General features: G+C 36.9%; 2 protein-coding genes across 2 annotated transcripts; one reads left to right on the plus strand and one right to left on the minus strand.

Annotated features, from left to right (window-relative positions):
* The first annotated feature begins 5,420 nt into the window (after positions 1-5,420).
* IMPL1 (myo-inositol monophosphatase like 1) lies at positions 5,421-9,149 on the plus strand. Its single transcript, XM_087334509.1, has 10 exons — positions 5,421-5,693; positions 6,139-6,206; positions 6,399-6,532; positions 7,103-7,191; positions 7,288-7,345; positions 7,452-7,504; positions 7,633-7,731; positions 7,822-7,935; positions 8,281-8,382; positions 8,929-9,149. Exons 1-10 carry the CDS (start codon positions 5,427-5,429, stop codon positions 9,025-9,027), a joined length of 1,083 nt encoding a protein of 360 aa, XP_087190635.1. The 5' UTR covers positions 5,421-5,426; the 3' UTR covers positions 9,028-9,149.
* A 1,249-nt stretch (positions 9,150-10,398) lies between these two features.
* On the minus strand, positions 10,399-15,413 carry BIN4 (double-stranded DNA binding protein). The gene is made up of 11 exons (XM_087334339.1): positions 15,251-15,413; positions 13,768-14,169; positions 13,623-13,682; positions 13,491-13,541; positions 13,298-13,409; positions 12,857-12,903; positions 12,736-12,762; positions 11,781-11,856; positions 11,393-11,517; positions 11,013-11,081; positions 10,399-10,930 (listed from the first exon to the last, which is right to left on the minus strand). Exons 1-11 carry the CDS (start codon positions 15,302-15,304, stop codon positions 10,871-10,873), a joined length of 1,083 nt encoding a protein of 360 aa, XP_087190465.1. The 5' UTR covers positions 15,305-15,413; the 3' UTR covers positions 10,399-10,870.
* Between the last annotated feature and the right edge of the window lie 2,073 nt (positions 15,414-17,486).

Consider the following 17,486-nt stretch of genomic DNA (forward strand, 5'->3'; position numbering starts at 1 on the left):
TTAGGAAGGTGGCTGAATGTGATTTTATGTTCATTCAGATCATGCTTGACAGGCATTGGGTGTTGTGGACAAAGATGCGACATAAAGTTTCTAAGCTAACTAGCAAAGTAGTCTTCTACTATCCATTGAACAATGCAGCGACTGACAACATGCGAAGAATGGCAGAGTTGGTGATTCGGAAAATTTCATCTGAACCATCAGACCACACCATTGTGCCCAAGGGTCGACATCACGTATTGCACATCCCAACTCAGCCAAATTGTTGGGATTGTGGCTTTTACGTGATGAAGATTATCCAAATGCTGGTGGGGGAGTTCTTACAAGGATGGATATCTCCGACTTTTGTAAGTGTAATTGCAATGCCTTATTCATGTGGATTGTGTATAGATGTGTTCTTATACATATTTGGTGACAGGGCATAGAGATGTGGTTCACCAAACGTGAAGTGGATTCATTTCGGATTCATGTGGACGAGTGGGCACAAAGGGTACTAGGATTTGCTCCTGTGACCGGTGGCTCCATATTGTAAATTTTGTGAATGTTGTTTTCAACACAGATTTTGCTTTAGAGCTAATGTTGTAACTATATTTTGGAATCCACACAAATTTTGTATAGCGAGAATCGACTCATTGTATATTGCGATTACTTATTAATGGAAATGTTGTTTACAACAAGTGTTTATCTCAAGTTGATTTGTTGTTTTAAACCAATCACAAGTTGTGATCTAAAGTTGATTTGCTGTTTTAAACCAATCTAAGTTGTGATCTAAAGTTGATTTGTTGTTTTAAAAGTTTCTCAAGTTGTGATCTCCAATAGATTTGATGTTTTAACCAATCTCAAGTTGTTTATCTCAAGTTGGTTTGTTGTTTTAAACCAATCTCAAATGTAAACCAATTGATTCGCGAAAAATCTAATCTCTTCGAAAGAGCTGATTTGAAAAAGTTGTTTTAAACCAATCTATCTCCCAACCCTTGTAAAAAACATCAATGGTAATAAACCAAGTTGCCCAAACCTCTTAAAATTAATTCTCTTTTGATATGGTCACCCAACCAAGTTGCCCAAACCTCTTAAAATTAATTCTCTTTTAATATGGTCACCCAACCAGGTTGCCCAAACCTCATAATCTAGGTCATATTAACATGTAAATTACCTAAACGGCCAAAAAAATGGTCATATTAACATGTAAATTAATCACATTTTAAGTCACATTAAACCCTTCACCGTCATTTTAATCAGAGTTGATTCCATCTCCAGTTAATTACCTTTTAACATCAAATTCAATTAATCACATTCTCTATCTTAATCTGAAGCAATTAATCACATTCTCTGTCTTAATCACGTTCTTATAATCACATTCTCTATCTTAATCAGGTTCAATTAATCAGATTCTCTATCTTAATTAAGTTCAATTAATTACATTCTCTAGCTTAATCAGATTCTTATAATCACCATCTCTATCTTAATCATAATCTCTGTCTTAATCACATTCTCTAGCTTAAATTACCTCTGATTAATCACTACAAGAAAACCAAGTTGTCGAGATGAATCCAAATGAAATAGATTTCATCACGTCCTTGTATGATTCTGAGGATGGTTATGCATCACCCTACTCCGCAACCATCGATGAAGACTTGGATTCATCTACATCCGAAGACTATGAGTCGGCTTCATTCGAAGAAGAGGCAAAGGAGGTTGATCCCTTCATGTATTGTTCGGCGGGGTATTTTGCGTTCACTAGAGGTATGTACGATTTAATGCTTAAAGATTTATTAGGTCAAGTTAAGGTAACATTTGAAATATTAAGCACACTCGCGGGGTATTTTGCGTTCACTAGAGGTACGTACGATTTAATGCTTAAAGATTTATTGGGTCAAGTTAAGGTAACATTTGAAATATTAAGCACACTCGCAAGGGGTGCACCTCTTAATTTACATGAATGGAGGCACATGAAGAGTCGTCTCACGCTTAGAAATGAGAATGCAATACACCTTAAGGCATCGCCTCATCTTCAGATTGCGCACGTAGAGAAATGGAGGGAGATAGTATTGGCGTCGCATTGTGGCGCATTGCACCGTTCTTTGACAGGTACTCTGACAGAGTTAAAGAGACTTTGGTCCAATGACCTTCGTGACCATGGGATCCCTAGTGCGTATGTGAAAGCAGTGATTGAATGTGGTTGTCAAGTTGTGTCGAGGTTAACTCCATCTGACATGGAGGGGACAAGTGTCGTGAAATATAAAAAGTCTAGACCCATAGAAGTGATCAAGATAGAGGCACATAGGGTTGATGATACGCTCATAGATGTTCAATTGAGGTATCACACACACTTCCGTACAGGGGTCACAAGGGGTGCACATGTGACTAGGTATAATTGTCACCGATGCGGTGGGGCCAACAAGCAATATCCATTCACTCAACGTAGAAAGCATTCATCTCGATGTGGGTGTACTTTTCATATCAATGCTTGAATGAATGGAGGGGTTGACCATGGGACAATGACCCTTTCAATATATGGACCTCATACGGGTCATGTATCGGGAAGTAGACTAGATGCGTACTATTTGCCAGTGGCCCCAAATGTTATAAGTTGTTGTAGAGATGACCTTTTTGATGTTGGTTGCGCATGACATGTGGCACGGATGAGCATGCATAAGGAAGCATATCATAAGTCCAAGGCTAGTCCATTAGACCTTGTGAGTTATAGGTTCTTTATGATACCAAAGGAGGTCAATAACATGGCCAACAAGTTAAAATTTGGGAGTGCCATGTCAGGGGTTGATTGGTCTTTGATGATGCAAGATGCTTATGCCCTCCGAGATTTTGGGAAGGTGGCTCATGTCCAACCCTACTTACTTGGTGAATATGGATCTCCCACAAGGCAACCGTTCATCTTGGTGCTCCAAGATGAATGGATGTTAGAGATGTGTGAGCGATTGTCAATAAACAACTCTTGGGCAATCGACTCCACGTTTAAAATAAACCAATTTGGCTTGCCATTATATGCAGTTGTGGCCCCAAATGCCATGGGAGTTGGTATCCCATTATGGTACATGATATGTAGTTCTGATAAGGGGTCTAACCATGAGCAAGTAACTTTAGAAACTTGCTTGAGAGTCCTATTCGCACAGATGCCCAATGTGAGGCCAAATGCCATAGTCATCGATAAAAGTTGGACATCATATAATGCCATAAGTAATATGGTTGCAACAGACCAATTATCTTGGATAGTTACAAATGGGCAAAGGTCGTAAACACATTGTCGACTTTTGTTGTGTCACTTCCACACAAACAAAGCATGGTTGGACAACTTGTTGCTAAAGGTAAGTGCAACTGAGAGAAACCATCTTTATAATCAGATGCGCCAACTCATGCAATGCATTACGGAATCCACATTCAATGCCCAATGTGAGGAGTTAAAGGTAGAATATGCAAACAAGCTAGGTGTTTGGCAATATATAGAAGGAGGATGGTGTGGCTTGACATGTGTGTGGAGGAAACTATGGCCCAAATTTGGTAGAATGTTCAACTACGGACATGTTGACACTACCAATCTTGTGGAGAGACATTGGCAGTTTATCAAATATACTGCCTTAAGAGGGAGGATAAACCGATCAATTACCGATCTTGTGCATGTTTTAATCGGGGACAATCAAACTGGCACTTGCATCGGGAGTACTATTATTGAATGGTACAAGCAACAACAAGAAATATGTGAGAGTGGTAGATTTGCACCACGTGCAAATTGTAGGGATCAAACAACAAGACTTAAAGAGGCCGAAAGGCTACTAGAGAGGTATGAAACTAATGATGCGACAATGCATATTGTGGACAAGCCCTGATATTGGTTTAAAATATTGAGCTTGACAAAACCAAATGTATGGTATAATGTATCACTCCAATGTTCATATTGTGATTGCCAAGACCCTATGAGTAAATGTAAGCATATACTCGGCGTCAGGATGATTATTGAGAGGCACGTGCCACATCTATGTGGGTCATTGCCTTTTATAGATCATGCAACCCATATGCGCAATGACCATTTCACAAAGACGGAAGTGGAGGCAAGGGTAGAACCAGTCGAGGAGACAAACCCTACAACATCACAAATGGAGGAATGGGAGTTGAAAATACAAACGGTTGAGGGGGCTATTCACTGTCTTAGGCAAGGGTTACGATCCCTCGACCGTGCAACAATTTTGGCATGTATGGAGTCCATTGAAGAAATAGGTCAGACGTTGGTGTATCACCTAGGTGCACCAAAACCAACCAATGCAGAAGACCGTGGATCCATAGGGCGTAAGCAAGCAATTGGTGCAAAAAGGGGAGCATCAATCAACATTTCACAAGATCTTATTGGCAGCTCCCCAAACACTTCCAAGGCACACACAGCAAAAATGCAAAGAGGCGCAAGTCAAGCTAGGAGGCGGTTGCCAATATGTGCGATAGAGAAGATGCAATGCCTTGACCTTTAGATCAAGGGACTCAAATGTTGATTGTTGCAAGAATTGTGGTCGCATCTTGCCATCATCTCCGGATGAGCCATAAACATAGCTTGAGTGGTTTTGCGGACCGGTGCATTTGGGTTTACAATGTTTCAAGTGGATTTATGTTGATTTATGAGTGCATTTGGGAGTATGTCATATGTTGATTTATGTTTTAAGTTTCCTGTTTCAAGTATATCATCCTTTGATTTGGGTTTACGGTGTTTAAAGTGGATTTACGTTCTCTGTTTTAAGTTTTAAGTTTTTTAACTTTTAACTTTTATGTTTTAATATGATTATTTGTTTTAACATAAGTATGGTAAAGATCGTCGATTTTGAATAATTTAAGGTTGGATTTTGTGACTGTTTGATATGTTATTGTAAGTTTTAAGGGTAATGAACAAGCTTATTTGAAGATTTTGGTCGAAATGATACATATGGTTGGGCGACCTGCAACGGTTGGGCAACTTGCAAATGTCAGGGTTGGGTGACCTAAAACGGTTGGGTGACTTGCAACAGTCAGAGCTAGGCGACCAATTGTGGTTGGGTGACCAACGACTTAGAGTTGGGCAACCTCTGACAACTTTTTTTTTCGCGTGTTCTTCCTTATCGAAATCTGACGGTGCAGATCGCACGCACCTTCCTCTAAGCGACCTGCACCATTTGTGGCCGCAATTCCCTCGCCAACCCCTCTTTATGATTTGATGCAAAATAGACACAAGCATACACACCCACACATACATACATACATTACTTTACATACATACATTATACATACATACATATCTATATACAAACATTATACATACATATCTATATACATACATTATACATACATATCTATATACATACATTATTACATACATACATAGCTATATACATACATACACTACAGTATTTCTCTGTTTCTCCTTCTGCAGCCAAAAAGACTGAGAAGAAGAAGATATGGTGGCCATGGCGTCCTTCACATCCCTGCGCCTCCCCTCTCTCCTCCTCTCCTCTACCTCTGCTCCTTTGAATCTCTCTCTTCCACCTCCTTCTTCATCTTCTTCCTTCCTTCCTTATTCTCTTTCTTCTTCCTCTTCTTCTTCGTCCATTGTCGCTGGAGCAGCCCAGTACTCGCGGATCTCAGCTGCCCCTTCCCCGCTCTCTCGAGAATCCATCGATGCCCTTCAAGAAGTATTGCAATCTGCCGCGAAGCGTGGAGCAGAGGCATGCTTTTCATCCCTCCCCTCTCTTTTGGAAATTTCATGGTAGAAAAATGCATGCAATAGAGAAAATTTCATGGTAGAAAATTTTATTCTGTAATCTGTAAAGCTGCCGAATTCTTCTGGATTCACGGTAGAACTGAAAGAAATGCAGGGATTCATACATTGAAAACACACTCTTCAGGCCCGCGCATCCTAAAGGACATGAAAACCTTCTCAAATTTATGGTAGAACTGGAAGGAAAGCACGAACTCACACCCTACCTTGTCTTAGGTTTATGACATGGAAAGCTTCCAGAATTCATCATAGAATTGAAAGAAATGCATCGAAAATTGTTGCAATACAAACATGCACTTCTTTTGCATTCTGAGAATGCTTTCTTCCTCCAAAAGCTATTATAGCCTGTGACACCATTGCTTATTGTGTGTATTTTGGAAATCCTCTTTTAGGTGGTCATGGAAGCTGTTGATAAACCCCGGAACATCGACTATAAGGGGAAAGCTGATCTTGTGACCGAGTAAGAGAACACAAACTGAATATCATCCTAAAATGAATTGCAATTTTCCTTCATCATTCTAAAGACAATAGAAAAAGTTTAAAGTTCAGATGGAAGAAATGACATCTTGCATTCCACCTTTGCCAATTTAGCCTAAGCTATCTGAAAACACCCTCAAGAGAGTCTGATTTGATTATTTCATTTAACTTGCAGCACAGACAAACGTTGTGAGCTGGCAATATTGGAAGTTGTCAATGCAAAATGTCCAGATCACCTGATACTCGGAGAAGAGGGTGGTATTAGTGGCGATATATCATCACCATTTTTATGGTGCATAGACCCTCTTGGTAACTATATGATTGTAATAATCACGAACAGAGCTTTTATAATGGCTATCGTTTTATTATATGTCTTCTAAGAAACTCATTGAGAAAGGAACAATGTACATTATATTCGAAAGAGTTCAGCGAATGAATCCTACAAATTAGCTAGATGAATTGTGACTAAATGTTTTAGCTTTTTGAAAAATACTGTACATGTTTTAATATTGGCATATCCTAATACTATTAATTAGAAACTAAGTTTTTCTGGGATAAAGTAGATCATACTTGGGCAAAAAGGAATCCGCTTGCTCCCAAAAGTTTTGATATATTGGTAAAGTTCTTCATTATCAACAGGATGTAACAGGGTGACATCAGCACGTCTTTTCTAGTTTTTGTAATGCTGGGATATCATAATAAATTCATTTAGAAATAATGCAACATAGTATTTTCTGTTCAAATGAAATACAATATGGACTAAACATTGCTTCTAGTGCTATGGCATGTCATAGCAACATTGATGTAAAACGAACGTATTTTAAAAGTATGCACTCGTTGAAGAAGGAAAATATTCATTGATCTGTATTATTTTTACAGATGGAACAACAAATTTCGCACATGGCTATCCGTCATTTGGAATTTCAATTGGAATCCTTTACAAAGGAAAGCCCATTGCAGCAACCGTGGTACGTTCATGATAGATATATCAGTGTAACAGGGTGATTGGATTACTTTCTAGTTGGCTGTATATGGAATTTTAAATCATAGTATTTGTTGGGCAGGTTGAATTTTCAGGAGGACCTTTCTGTTGGGTGACAAGAACCTTTAATGCATCTGCAGGCAACATCACTACTGCCCATTTTTGGTGCTGAATGATCGCATGCAACTTATGTCGCTGTGAAGTAGGAGAACTTGTTTTATTCTGAGGGGTGCTTGTTTTTCACAGGGGGTGGTGCTTTCTGCAATGGAAACAGAATAAGTGTCAGCTCTGCTCATGAGGTTGGTATTTACAAAGAATTATCTTAGCTGCAAATTTTCTGCTAATAAGCTGGGCCTTTACAAAGCATTATTCTTAACTACAATGTTTTCCATTTTTAATGCTACTCTATGCTTTCCTCTCTATGTAGGTGGAGAAGTCATTATTTGTAACAGGTTTTGGTTATGAACATGATGAACCATGGCTCACAAATCTTTCCTTATTTAAGGAGTTCACTGACATAAGCCGAGTATGAGTCTTTACAACAAACTTCAATAACTCTAGGGTTTCTGAATTGTTGGATTGTTTTTTCTGAATTAAGTTATAACTGAATTGCTAGGGTGTCAGGCGATTGGGTGCTGCCTCAGTTGATATGTGCCATGTTGCCCTTGGCATTGTAGAAGCATATTGGGAGTATCGTCTCAAGCCATGGGACATGGCTGCTGGTGTACTAGTATGTCTCCTCTTGACATTTCTGTAATATTAGTCTATAATAAATATATGCTTCCTTTCTAGAGATGTCATGCTGTCATTAATAAAATAGAACAATATTCTGATGTATAGTGACTTGTAAAATCATCTGAGTTCCATCATATGCATCTTTTCTGGGATGTCAACGTGCATGTGGTGTGTTTACATAGTTATCATTTTTGGCCTTAGACAGTAAGTATAGCATCTCTCGAGGATGATTCCAGCATTGTAAAAGCTCTTGTAGCTTCTTAATAGGGGATTTGGTTTCATAAAAGCTCTTCTAGTTGTTATATGGTTTTTGTACTTGAGCTTTTGATTTTGCATGCAGATGGTGGAGGAGGCAGGAGGTGTAGTGACACGCATGGATGGTGGAGACTTCACTGTCTTTGATAGATCAGTTCTGGTGACAAATGGGCATCTCCATGAGAAGGTAAGATCGTTTAAATTTTCTGCATTTGTGATCTTAGGAATGTGTAAGCTTGGGAGGATATCTATGAAGGTATCTGAGTAAACAATGTGTAAGCTAGTAAACAATGCTATCTATGCATTGTTATCTGAGTTTCTCATTGTTCCCCCGAATGCCCTCTCCTCTGTCAACACCCTGTTGAGCACTTATGTGTGTGATCCCTTTCTTGCTCAATTTTATGTCCTATTTGAGTAATTATATTGTAAATTCATCCCCTTTTTCCTCTTCTATGGTGGGTTGACCAAGGGATTTAGGGTAGTGATGAAAAGTTAGGAACATTTGTGAGGAATAAAGAAAAATACAGAGGTGTTACGGAATGTTTCCTTGAAAATAAAAGGATGGATAGACTGTATTCAGAACGAGATATCAATGGTTCTGTGTTTCAAGGTTATATCTTAGCCTTTATTTTAAAGATGTCATATTAATCATGATATCAGGCAAAGTTGATTTAGACTAATGCTCGGAACTTCCTCCATTGAAGGGGCTAAAGTTGAAATTGTTTCTTTTCAGGTTCTGGAAAGAATTGCACCTCCTAGCAAGAAGTTGGTAAAGGATGGATTTGATTTTTCTCCGTGGTTTAAGCCTGAGGGCTATGCTACAGATTTTTAGAAGTTTAAGCCTATTGATAGTAATGTTTATTTATGCAAATAAATCCTTTTTGAATAGCCCTGTAAATTCAATGACATTCTTGGATTGGCCGCAATTTAATAAATAAGATAAAATTTGAGGGACTCTGACAGTTTTGGTTCTTAAGACAACTTTGTGTATTGGCTTACCTATTTGAATTCTTATCTATTTCTTATTGGAATTGTAATGAAAACCTCACTTGTTGCGGTCATGCATAGCTTGCTGTATTATTCTTCGTACCATAACCCAACATGAATCTTGCGTTTCTTTTCTGAACTTGGTGTCCAGATATAAGGGACATTTTGCTCTACTTTGAGATTGTGCAGTAAGCACAATGGATCAAAAAATTAGGAATGGCTCCTTTGAGATTCTAGCATACAATTATTCAAAAGTTGTAAACAACATTCAATTGGGTCACACCCTATACAGTTTCAAAGAATCTTCCCATCTTGGAAAATTTACACTCGGGCAAAGTGAAAACCATGTACTCATACTAGGTATTTAATTGAAGGACATAACCCAACATGAGTCTTGCATTTCTTTTCTGAACTTGGGTGTCCAGCTATAAGGGTCATTTTGCTCTACTTTGAGATTGTGCAGTAAGCACAATGGATCAAAAAATTAGGAATAGCTCCTTTGAGATTCTAGCATACGATTATTCAAAAGTTGTAAACATTCAATTGGGTCACACCCTATACAGTTTCAAAGAATCTTCCCAACTTGGAAAATTTACACTCAGGCAAAGTGAAAACTACGTACTCATACTAGGTATTTAATCGAAGGACATTTCGTGCATGTAAATTTTTTTGGATGTTGAAGCTTTATATGTACTTTAACAAATCTATATTGTTTGTCCCCGAAAAAATAAACTGATTAACACAATGGTGAACTCAGTTCCTTGATAATATATGTAGTTACTCTTGTAGTTGAGTTTTATGTCATAAGATATAAGATGGGATTGTGTTATAAAACAAAAGCTAGCAATGGTTCTGGTGGAATTATTGCAAACTAGTTTGCCCATCACAGAATGAATTGTCTAGTTAATTTTAAAATCTACACAATTAACATAGGGCCATGGCATCCTGAAACGCTCAAAAACTCACAAGGCAGTCTTTGATTGGTCATGTTTACATTACCTATCAATTAAACATGGATTTTTTTGCATATATAGTACCCATCACTGACAATGAAGAGAGTTTTTCTAACAGGTCTAAAAAACAACATAGCACCTTGAAATTGTCACAAATTCATAAGATACTTTTGATTGGCATCTTCTCACTATCAATCAACCCAAACTTTGAAATTTGTTGCATATATAACTATAGATTTCCTGATCACATTCTGAACTCATGATTTAGAGAACGGTCTGTTAAATAGGATATTGTACAAAGCCTCGAGATGATTCAGCAACACAGGTGAATACAGAACTTCCAGGATATAAAACCAACATAATTTATGATTTGGGGTTTTTGAGTTGCAGAAGAGGGAAAAAGGTTATATGTCAAGGACCTGCTTAATGAAAATATTCAAGGAAGATTAACAAAAGGGAATGGGAAACCAACATTATAGCCCCATCTCAGAGTCTCAAACTGTAAATAGCCATGGAAAGCTCCCAAGGCAAAGAATGTATACATATCATACCCTAAGACACCTCTTTCCACTGTTATAATGAGAATTCTCTTTAGGATTCCCAATCGTAGAAGAATATGCATAAGAGGTTCAGTCTCTGGCATTGTGCATAGTTGTATGTCAGGTTAGTAATAGCTTTGCAGCTGAACGTCCACCTATAGTAGACCACATGAAAGTTTGTTATCCTATTCAACGATCATTTCCCTGATCTTTTTTGCGAATTGGGTTTCTTTGTAGTCTTTCTTGTACTGCCAGTCTACACAAAACATTAAAAAAACATTAGTGGTTAAACGAGGAACACACATCTACACTCGACACTAGAAAGAAGAAACTGCTACCTTGCCAGCAGCTTTTGTTGCTTTTGTTTTTGACTTCCCAATCTTCTTTATTGGACCTTTTGGAGTTTTCTGATATCAATTCAATACACAAGTTACTGCAAATATTTTTTTCATGTCTTCCTATATTAAATATCAACGTCACCTCATAATATTAATGACTGAAGGTGGGTTAATGATACATCTGGGAAATTTTCTACAAAGAGGAAATGATAGAATAGGCACAATGTAGAGAGGTAGGCAAAGCAAGCTGTGAATAAATGGCATTGTGCGTTTTCTTGACCTTCTAATGGTGTGAAAAAACCAAAAGGACAGGAAAAGTTGCTCCAATGCTCAAGCATACCATATGTTTATGATGCAATTTAGAAGTCTGTAATACATACCAAAGGTTTTTGTTTAGGTTGCTTCTTCTCATCTTTAGAATCAACTCCAGGTTTTGCAACATCATCAGCTACTGGTATATACTCTTTGTCATCATCAGACTCAAATCCAAAACCTTCAAGAGTCCCTATACCACAAATAATGTCAATAATAACACTTCAGAGAATAAATTCTTATGGAAAACTCTTAAGCAAAACTCTTATCAAACATATGTACTGATTCTCATTAGGTACAACAGTTCTCTTAGGACTCGAGGATATATAGTGCTTATCACAAACCCATCAATTATTTATAAAGATGGGACATATAATACTTTTAGACTCCAGCATCCATATTATAGGGAAAACTATAGCGTTGCTAAATTTGTATGTTGACCTACATAAACTGCACCTTCAATCATTGTTTCGCTCTCAAAAACATTTGAACTTGGCTGCAACTGAACAAAGTCATTCATGATAGCCTCCACCTGGGAAAAAGTAGTTCCACACACATACCACATCATCAATAGAAAAATATGAATCCCCTTTCATTGCAAAAGCATAAGAATTAGCCTTTCTCATGTACCTTTTTATATTCCTGCTAATAAGTAACCCTACTAATCCCCAGCTTTCTCATACAGCTATTTAATGATCACTAAGTTTTTGGTATGAAAGAAAATCACCCTCTAAATTGGAAAGAGTTCACATCTCTTTAAAACCATTAAGAAGTTAACAAATAAATCACTTTCTGAAAGCCCTGTCTTTATACAAGAGAGAATGCGTCCACACCACCTCAATCTAACAAATGATTCAAGGCCTTCCTTACTAAGATCTTGAATTCAAATATGTCAACATGATGCTTAGCGATAAAGCTTCTGCTTTGCAAACTAATATTGGGGGGTGCAATGCAACTGACATTGCATTCATATGTTTAGTTTTTTGACCGCATATACAACAGATTATTACTCAGCATCAGCTTTACAAGTTTAAACTGCACAGCTCAAGGATTTATGTCAACAACGTCAATGGCAGTGAATGCTAACAACAACAGCACTTCACGAAATTACTACTGATTTTGATGTTTAGAAAGTGATTAGGTGCAATTCTTCGACATATGAAAGAAAACACTCAATCTGTCTTACTGTCATTCATTCAATCAAGATCTCTGATTTGGTTATCTCGAAACAGCTAGAATCTATCAGTCAATCCATTACTTCAATCATATTCAATTAATCTCCACTAAAATTTTCTTAATTGATGCTATTCCAGTTCAATATCAAAGGTAATTCATATTTACATTTTGACAAACAGAGAACATCTCAGAAGATCAATGACGGAGAAATAAGCTGCAAGTCATCAAGCGTTACCTTGGCTTCTGTCTGCCCAATATTCACCTGAAAAAAAATAAAAATATGCAGCACTTAGTAAGTTTGAATAATGCATAGAACAATAAATGAAATATTTAATGTGTTTGAAAGCAAAAAATACCACAAAAAACGTATTGGAAGGTACAATTGTTGCCTTGTAAATAATACCTGCAGATATTTTAAGAGGGCGAAATCAATCTCAAAACATGATCCACTGACAAAGTGTTGGCTTACCAAAATATCAAAATTCCCATAACGTTTGAATATATATTATATATATTCTCTAACAAACCATATAATGAAATCAAAAGATTTGCACTCAATCAACTAGACCATAATTAACCTGGATACCAATAAGTTATCTGCAGTTCCTTTGAACCTTAGAAGAACAACAACATATGCTTCACAATGATAAATAGATATACGGGTATATTTGTGTGTGTGTGAATGTGCATGCATAGTTAGTAATTACATGAATAAATATATTCTTTTGACAATGGATAATATAAAAAGTGATTACCTGTGAAGGCATGAATGCTTGTGTGCAAAAACAGAGATGTACCTTTCAAGTCTAGTAAAAAGTCATCGTTAGAGTTTCCGGATACACAAACCCGACCAACTGCTCCAACATCACCACTTAAATCTAAGGCATCACCTTCACACTCAAGAAGGATCTGCAAAGAATTAAATTAAAATATCATTTCCAAATATTCAAGGAAAGAAGTGGTTCTGAAACAGGCTAGACTTGTATTTACCTTAGACCTGTGAACCTTATCTCCCAACACCAAAGGAAGACTAGACAAAACCTAATAAGGGCAAGAGGATATAAGATTAAGTCATAATACAGCCATCAGATATTATAAATAAAGAAAGGAAGAGATACTCACACGTTTCGACCGTCTTTCTTGCACTTCTGCTGTATCTTCTTCTGGTGCTGCTTCATCAACCTGGACAAGAAAATCACATCCTTATTCATGAATGTTTGATATATCAATCTTCAATTCTATACAAATGGATTTATTGTAATCTTACTTTCTCCTCTATCTTGGGCATTTCTCCAATGGGTGATTGAAAAATCTCAGTATTATCCATTTCCGTTTTAGGAAACCCTCCAATGGGTGATTGGAAAAAATCCTGCGTTTCCACATCTTCTTCTGCCTTAGCTGATGATTTCTGATGTGATTCTCTGTTCCCTAAGCTATGATTGCGTGCGCGTTTTGATTTAGGCATTATAGAGAGGGCTCTTTCATCTTCTCCACTCTTATCAGCATCAGAGTCTACATCCAAAACTCTTGCTCTATTTCTTTGGAGAGGCTCAGCTGAAACAACCTCCTCATTTGAATCATCATCTTCAAGATTTCTTTTGCGTTTTTGTTGGAGCATTGAAGATGAGGGAGAGGAAGAAGACAACGTTGCAAACTCCTTCAGGGGTGTCTGTCAATGAATGACAGCAATGAAACAGTCAACATTCTCAATGAACATAACACCATGGCAGATAACAATTTGTAGACAGCTGAAAATTACAATACTATCTTAATCTACAAATTCTCTATAATTTTAATTATCTGGGAGATTTTACAGACAGAAATCCTTCAAGTCATATACTATGTTCATACGATAGGTTTACAACATTGGAAAAGCGATTTTCATTGAGATGAAGTTACTTTTAAGCCATCAATGATAAATAAAATCTACCAGCAGTTTTGTTGTTAAATTTAAACCAGTTCTTCTCAGTGAATAACTAGTAGTGTGTTTTTTGACATACAGAAACCCTTGGCTTCTCATAATAAACCATTCGTTCATGTTTCATGATTTCTGATCTCCATCCAATGATTTTAAGCAGTTAGTGATCCTATAGCACAGAAGTTGCATTGTTTCCCCTGTACTGCTCTACAAGTTTGCAATCTTTGAATTCTGAATCCAAATAGATAGTTTCCCAAAAAGGTGTGCTTATATTTCAGACTTCTATTATTGATGTAAAACAACAAAAATACTTTTACACTCCAAATCCAAATGCCTTACGAGAATTGTCCAAAGATCGCAATAGAAATTGGAAGAATGATATTTTACTTCCCTAAATTCTAATCAGTTCTTCCTAAAGAATTCGCAACTCTTATCTCGTAGACAATCACTCTAGCATCACGAATCTTGATTTCCAAATAAAAAATGACTAACTTATGGGTTGTAGTTATGATTGAATGTGCAAGCCATTGCCAGATTTCATATACCTCTGAAGAAAACTTCTAAAGATACAAAGGAAAAATCTGTTATTAAGAAAGAATGTGTTTTCACATCCCTAAAAGCTTGTTCACCAAGTGTTAGCTACAATTTTCTTTGCATTCTAAATGTAGCAGCTAGACGAACCATAGCTCCACAAGATCACGATGCACAGTCATTTATTATCTATGTGCAAAACAAAATGCAAAGGAAAGGGACGAAATTTCCCGCGTTTTTTCCTGTCAAAACACTTTTGTAGATAAGGTTAAGTGTAGTAGTATAAACAAAAAAAAGGAACCTGGAAAGAACGAAGCCAGTCTGGTGACGTTTCTCTGTCAGGAGGAATCTCCATAGCCAGAGAAAGAGATCAAGGAGCCGGAGTCTGCAGGATCGATCGCGTAAGTACAGGAAAACGAGAGTTCTTCTTCCTCTTCTTCTTCTTCTTCTTCCTCTTCTTCTTCTTCGTCGAGTATTTGGTTTTGGGAAATTTTAGAAATACCCCTGAACCATCTATGTATTCTGATTTTATCAAAATACCCCTAGATCATATTTTTCAATTTACGTGTATACCCCTCCTTTGTATTTTCCAATTTATCAGAATACCTGGCCCTTGTATTTTCCAAATTACCAAAATACCCCTCCCTTGTATTTTCCAAATTACCAAATTACCGTCCTTTGTATTTTCCAAACTACCAGTATTTTACCATTTCCTAGATTTACCTACCCCTCATGCGTATATTTCTAATTACCTCTATACCCCTATCACGTATCTTGCAAACTTACCGAAATACCCTTGTTGTTTTGTTCCACACTCTATATGCATCTTTTGTATTTGATCAGCTACCACAAGGCCTTGATATGCTCGTCCAAACTCTATTCATATGTCTTCCTTTTTTTTTAGTAACACTTTTATTACTAGTGGGAAACCTCAAAGTGAGGTGAAAACCCACAAAGATTTTAAGAAAAATATATAAGTGTCGATTAGACACTAAAGAGCTTAAAAGCACTCAATTTAAAGATTGTAAATTTGCAGTGTGATGTCTCTAAGTTGTAGACAATCAAATAGAGATTGCTTGAGGGCTTGCTTAAAGAAGCTAACTTCATGCAGTTGGTTTCGATCAAAGACCTTATTATTGTAGGCTATCCAAATGGTCCAGAGTGCCCAAAATTGTGTCCATTGGAGAAAATAGGAATTGTTGGATAGAGCGCACGGAATTTGTCCAAATAGCCAAAAGTGTTTCCCAAACCTTCAGCTAGGAAATCTGTGATAAAGAGATGCACTTAGTCTTTGTACAAATGATGTAGTGAATGAGCAAGTCCATAATAAGCGTCGGACCGTTTCCAATTGTCACACAAGCATTGTTATGCCCTACTTCCATATATATATATATCTTCAAGTTACCAACATATCTTGAATGTTCCTCCATACATTAAATGCTTCCATGTATTTGGCGGATTACCAAAATAACCCATCTTCCCAAACACCCCATGTTCCATAATATAATACACTTGTATGTTTGAAATTACTAGGATAAGCCTAATTTGATCCACAATATGTCTCTATGTATTTGAATATTACCAAATTAACGTTAAATTTTTTCCATACTATGTGCGTACATGGAAGCACAAGGGATCAATAAAAAACTTGTCCATTTATACACACTAAAAAAGCAAGTTGTTTGTTGTCCCAATTGATCTTTAACTACCAAGATTTACCCAACACATGTATGAAACATTTACGATATTGCGCTTTTTATCAAGGATATTTTATCAACGTAATCATCAAATTGTCTATGAACTTAGCAAATTAGGCATCTAATTCTTTCAATTACAACATTTTCCCACTTTCAAACCACAATTAAACAAACTAAGCTTTTGATATAGGGTGAAAACCAGTGTTGGGCAAAGGCTCTAGCCCCTAACTAGAATTAAAAATGTTTAACCAGCCACTTTCCTATAAGCGATAATGTCAACCGGAACATGTTGATTTCTTTACCTTTTGTACATACCAAATCAAACAAAATAAATTAGCGCATACCAAATTAAATAAATCAACCAGAACAACTACGTCAATCACTCTAGTAAACCGCATATCAAGTTTAAGGAATTAAACAATGAACGAGAAGTTGTTTGGCTCGTGTCAATGATTATATTTGGAATTCTATATGTAGCATCCAAACTCATGACTTCATGGTCAGACGAAAGGATATAAACCCACTTTCATTGGAACTAACCATAATGAAATATAGTATGGGAGCATAATTTTTGGGATCTCTATATGCCATGAAAATTATTCTCTTCCATAAACCACTTGACTAAGTTTGTTGATTAACAAGATTCATAACATTTAGCTAATTGAATGCGGATATGGATATACAAATGCTTGTTAACAATCTTCCATGTCCACCAATTTTATTTTTTTAACTCTAGGGTTAACCCTAACCCAGATTTTCGTTCTCGGTCTCTTGTGCAACATTATGATAGGGAAGGACGTTGTGGTATTTGCCAAGAATGCCATGACCATTACTGATGAT

The sequence above is a fragment of the Azolla caroliniana genome, unplaced genomic scaffold, assembly GCF_043228905.1.
Source record: "Azolla caroliniana isolate FFs.n. ecotype wild unplaced genomic scaffold, voAzoCaro1.0.p SCAF_18, whole genome shotgun sequence".
NCBI classification, from domain to species: domain Eukaryota; kingdom Viridiplantae; phylum Streptophyta; class Polypodiopsida; order Salviniales; family Salviniaceae; genus Azolla; species Azolla caroliniana.

Coding starts and splice junctions, on each gene's coding strand:
- BIN4 (XM_087334339.1), bottom strand. CDS start 15,304: ATGGAGATTCCTCCTGACAGAGAAACGTCACCAGACTGGCTTCGTTCT. Junction 13,410..13,490: donor ATAAGGTTCACAGGTCTAAG/GTAAATACAAGT, acceptor AATTCTTTGCAG/ATCCTTCTTGAGTGTGAAGG. Junction 12,763..12,856: donor CTTCCAATACGTTTTTTGTG/GTATTTTTTGCT, acceptor ATTTTTTTTCAG/GTGAATATTGGGCAGACAGA.
- IMPL1 (XM_087334509.1), top strand. CDS start 5,427: ATGGTGGCCATGGCGTCCTTCACATCCCTGCGCCTCCCCTCTCTCCTC. Junction 6,207..6,398: donor AAAGCTGATCTTGTGACCGA/GTAAGAGAACAC, acceptor TTTAACTTGCAG/CACAGACAAACGTTGTGAGC. Junction 7,505..7,632: donor GTGTCAGCTCTGCTCATGAG/GTTGGTATTTAC, acceptor CTCTCTATGTAG/GTGGAGAAGTCATTATTTGT.